At 44.1% G+C, this 5,000-nt stretch overlaps 1 protein-coding gene across 5 annotated transcripts in view; it reads left to right on the top strand.

Annotated features, from left to right (window-relative positions):
- The window catches only part of LOC135110413 (uncharacterized), a 123,475-nt gene that overhangs the window by 16,619 nt on the left and 101,856 nt on the right, over positions 1 to 5,000 (top strand). For 3 of the 5 annotated variants that reach the window (XR_010273253.1, XM_064022715.1, XM_064022714.1), the window contains exon 3: positions 4,521 to 4,611. The exons of the other annotated variants lie outside the window; for them this stretch is intronic. Coding sequence is in view for 2 of the 3 variants with exons in the window: in XM_064022715.1 (XP_063878785.1) it covers positions 4,608 to 4,611 (4 nt within the window). In the remaining variant the exon portion in view is untranslated. The remainder of the gene's footprint in view (positions 1 to 4,520; positions 4,612 to 5,000) is intronic. 5 annotated transcript variants of the gene reach the window in all.

Below are 5,000 nucleotides of genomic sequence, written 5' to 3'. Positions count from 1 at the left end.
GACTCGCGCCCACACAACCGAGTCCATGGCGGGGCTGGCAGGGCGCGGGGACATCACGCCGGCAGGAGGCGCGGCGCGGGGACAGTGAGGGGCTGCTCCCGGGCTGGGTGTGCGTGGCTCGCCCCGCACCCTCGCTAGTATATGAGCCACACTCCACGCCCCGCCCCGCCCATCGAACCGGCTCAGTCCAACCACGAGGAAGATGGGCGGAGTGACGGCAGTAGGCGGGGCGAGGCAGGGGTGGATGCCCCCGCCCGCAACCCCAGTGCTCGAGTGGCGGCGGCGGCGGCGGCTCGGGGGACACTCGGGGCCGCCGCGCTCAAGGCTCTCGTGCACCTCGACCAGGGGGAGGGAGAGAGGGAGAGGGGAGGGGAGGAATGCTCGTGGGTCTTGATGCTCCTGAGGGTGGCATGAGGCTTCGGCCAGCGGCATCCTTTGTCCCGTGCCTCAGCCTCAGGCCAGCGCCGCCGATCCGTGGAGTGCCAACCAACAGCAACGCGGGTTTGTTATCCTCACTTTACCAGAACAAGACTCACGCCAACTTTTGAAGACCTGAACAACAACATTACTCTCTTCCCTCATTTGACTTAATCTGAGGGTAAATTTCCACTCCCGCCTTTTACCAAATTATCTTGTTGGCGGAAGTGTTGGGGCAGCCTGAGCCCTCTCACTCTCACTCCAGCTGTGTGTACCTGTATGTCTTTACGTTGCGAAGAAAAAAAAAATAAGTAAAGGCTTTGACCTGTACACTGCTTGCAAGTTTACGAAAAAAAAAAAATAATAATAATAATGAAGTAACTGAAATCCAGCCTGTCAGCGGACTGTGCGGACCCTCAGGACGCCTACGTGAGGTGCCCCTGACCTGTCTCGCTGCCTGCTGGCTGGCCCCTGCCTCCCCTCAGCCGCCGAGAGTCACAAGGGTCTTCCAAACCTTGTGTGGGTCGATGATTTGCCTTTCATGACTGTCTGATGTTCACTTGAGTCTTTCTTCTTCCTTAGTCTTATTCTAGGAAGACAAACAAACTGGTCTCTGTTTGATTCACTGGTCCGTATTCCTAACGCTTGGTTCCCTCATCAGGAATATTTTCAAAAGGCCAAGAAAGTCTGGTTCTCATGAGTCTTTTGCACATTGATGATGTAAAATCCTAAAAAAAAAAAAAAAAAAAATAAACTGTTACTAAACTCATGAAAACACAGCTGAAAACAATAAGAACTTCCACTAGAGCCTTTTAAAAGATTTAGAATTCTTGTGAAGTTATCACTACAATCATTACAAGAAAAAAAATCACCCCTGGAAGCTGTAATAACTTATATTACAAGATGAAACGCTTTGAAATAGTCTCTAATCTTGTGAAACTGTCGAAAGCGTAAGAGAAAATCAAGTATTGTTATGTATTTCACTGTAGAGTTTGACCACACTGTTAACTACAAGAGAGAGAGAACAACAGACTTTTCCTTGAACTACACCGTGCTTCTCTCTCCGTAGCGGTCATCGTGTCACGGGCAAATTCTTAAAGCTGGAACCTGACTGTCTTGCTCAACCGTCAGTCTTTGTGGTCTATTCTAGGGACCGTGTGGCTTTGTGGTCACCTTTGCGCCGCGCAGTCCAGGGGCATTTTGAAACATCTTTGTCTCTCATGAGGAACATTGAATGATATTAAAGCAACATTAGCGTCTTCATTTAAGGGCCAGGTCAGGTTAAATTTAGGTTTAGATTAATGCAGTTCTTTAATTTCCCTGCTGATCGCTTCATTGTGTAGATCACGAATTGGAAAGACATCATGCTTTGCCCAGAATTAAACAATGCCTGGAATTCAGCAGGCTTAGGTTACTTCCATAATGCCTGGAACATTTCCAAGGCAACGGAGAGGGAGAGTCAGGCTCCCACTGTTGCTGTTTCGCGTTGACGGTGGAGAATCCTGCGTCTTTGTGTCTTCCTGTCTACGATTTGAACTATTTTTTAAGGGCGAGTATCAAGACACACCAGAAAATCAAATTGACTCTCTTTGCTCTCTCACTTTTTTTGTTTGGTAGGGGAAGAAAGAAAACAGGACATTCATTACAGGCTTTTATTTTTATTTATTTTTTTTGTGCACTTGGCCAGAATCATTACACGTGAAAAAAAGAGAGAGAAAAAAAAAAGAAAATATAGTGAATTATGAAAGCACCTTTGAAACTCCCCATCTGCTCCCACCAGACGAGAGAGTGCTGGAAGAGGGAAGGCGCGGGGACTCGGAACACTCCCGCAAAAATCTCCGTGTTCGACTCCACCTACCTGTGCGTGGTTTCTAGGTGGGAGAGGTAGCGCTGCCTTATAATCTTATTGGCGCCATATGATCTCACTGTTGCGGCGCCGAAGTTTCCAGTCACTCGGTTAGTCTTGTAACTCTACACGGCGCCTTATGATCTCTGAGTGCCGCCGTAGTTCAGTCAGTGTCTTTCGCTGTTCTACGCTGGCAAAGAAATTATATTAGACTTTTCTCAAATATATCTCTGGATTCTCTCTCTCTCTCTCTCTCTCTCTCTCTCTCTCTCTCTCTCTCTCTCTCTCTCTCTCTCTCTCTCTCTCTCTCTCTCTCTCTCTCTCTCTCTCTCTCTCTCTCTCTCTCTCTCTCTCTCTCTCTCTCTCTCTCAATCTCTCTGCAAACTCTGTCTTTTCTCGTAAGTCGATTTCTCTCTGAAAGGATCCTTAGCTACTCTCAGTCCCGCCCTGTTTTTCTTCTCCAATCCTGCTTCAGCGTCACTCAAGTCGAGATAGACGTTCTTCAAAGCCAGAGTTCCGCCCTTCCCTCACCATACATCACTTATTTTTTTTTTTTCTCCTAGTTGGTAATAATTTTTCCTTCCTCCCGCAAGTCGAAGATCTACGTACGTACTTCCCTCTCCTCCCCAGAACTAAGAGTATAGACAGACCCACAGAAACAAATAGATGAGTAAGTAGTTTATGACAGACAGACAGACGGAGGGAAATAGATACGCAGATAGACAAATAGATGGAGAGAAGTAATCATGAAATTGAGTAAACAGAAGACGATGTTCCTGACAAGAGAGAGAGAGAAAAAAAAAAAAAGAAAGGAAAAAAAAAATAAACTTGCTCTTGATTTCACTGCAGTACATGACATTCACTATTTCACTGCCAGCACGTCGCCTCAGGTTTACTGTATGATGGTGAATGACAGGATGATGAATGACCGAACAATTACGACTTTTCATTACCTCCAGTTTTTATTTATGCCATGTCAAATCGTCAATGGTAACTCGAATATCATGGAAGCAATGTTCTTATCAGTAAAGGATGAATGGCCTTAGAGGAAACAACTACTACCCTACAAAACAAGAGTAAGAAGACGTAATGTACAGCTGCTTTAAGTCTTGTTTGTATGGAGAATGGTATACAGGTGACTAGCTTTACACGATTATTTTTATTTATTTATTTATTTTTTATTTACATGAATTCGCTTTAACACTGCTTGGAATATAAGAAGTTTCATTGAATTTACGCAACGTTTTCACAGCAGCACAACACAGTCCAGTCGCTCATTCGCGCTGTACAAACGTAAATGTTAAGAAATTTTTCCTCTTTTTTTTTTTTTTTTTTTTTATCCTGCGTTACTATTGTCTTCGCTGTTATATTTAAAGTTTGGATTAAGAAACAAGGATAAACTGTAGAGATTAGTATTATTCACTCACCATATACGTGGATAGATTTAAAGACAAAACAGTGGAATTAATGTCAAAATCCTAAAACCCTCCTTTTCCCCACTATTCTCTCCCTTTTTTCCTTTTTTTCCCCAAGATTTCTGTTTAAACAATGCCAGCAAGTCCCCTGTATATCATGTGAATAGACAGACACCTGTACATACTCGCTGAAGTAATAACCAGTATAACATCTATGAAATATACAAACAGTTTACAAGCATTTCTACTTATCATTCAACTTGTGACAAATGTACGAGGCTCTTGTATCTTGTATGGCGGTCACTGTTCACCCCTGTCTGACCTCTGTGTGTCCCTGCCTAAAAGTCCCTGAGAGCACTACACCCAGGGTTAAAGGTCAAGAGGTTACGGGGACGAGGTGAGGCGCCTTGACACAGCACACATCTTGAGAGACACTAGGAAATGATCACTTCGCCAGCCAGTTCTCGTTATGGAAGGGTGAAGGGTGGCGTCTGGCGTGAGGAGGAGGGCTGAGTGGAGGGTGAAAAATGATGTGGTGGCTTAAATTCTTCTTCTTCTTCTTCTTCATTGTTGTTGTTGTTGTTGTTGTTGTTGTTGTTGTTGTTTTTGTTGTTGTTGTTGTTGTTGTTTTTACGTGCCTTGTCTCGTACTGTTTGCTACTGTTTGATTGATTAATTAATTGATTGATAGATAGACAGATTTAAAGAGACACAAAAAAAAATACTACTACTACTACTACTACTACTACTACTACTACTACTACTACTACTACTACTACTACTACTACTACTACTACTACTACTACTACTACTACTTTCCTTGTTTGTCTTTTTTCAACAAAGGAGGGACGAGTGTCGGTCAACGCTCACCAACTGACTGGCTGCCTGATTACCTGACTGACTGATTGGCTGAGTGACTGACTGCAACTAATGGGTGAGTGATGATAACTATTCCTGTTTTTAGTTACCTGTGTACTACTGCTGTGTTTGTTTGGTGTTGTTGTTGTTTGTGCTGTTGTGTTCTCTGCTCTTCTGCTTGTTGTTGTTGTTTGTTGTTGTTGTTGTTGTTGTTGTTGTTGTTGTTGTTGTTGTTGTTGTTGTTGTTGTTGTTATTGAATCCTAGTAGAAAAAAATATCTAGACGAAGATTAGGAGGAGGAAGAGGAGGAGGAGAAGGAGGAGGAGGAGGAGGAGGAGGAGGAGGAGGAGGAGTATAGTAAACACTGGTGGGTTGGACCCGTAGATTTACACACACACACACACACACACACACACACACACACACACACACACACACACACACACACACACACACACACACACA

Source organism: Scylla paramamosain, chromosome 20, assembly GCF_035594125.1.
Source record: "Scylla paramamosain isolate STU-SP2022 chromosome 20, ASM3559412v1, whole genome shotgun sequence".
NCBI lineage: Eukaryota > Metazoa > Arthropoda > Malacostraca > Decapoda > Portunidae > Scylla > Scylla paramamosain.
This window is presented reverse-complemented; position numbering and strand designations above follow the sequence as displayed.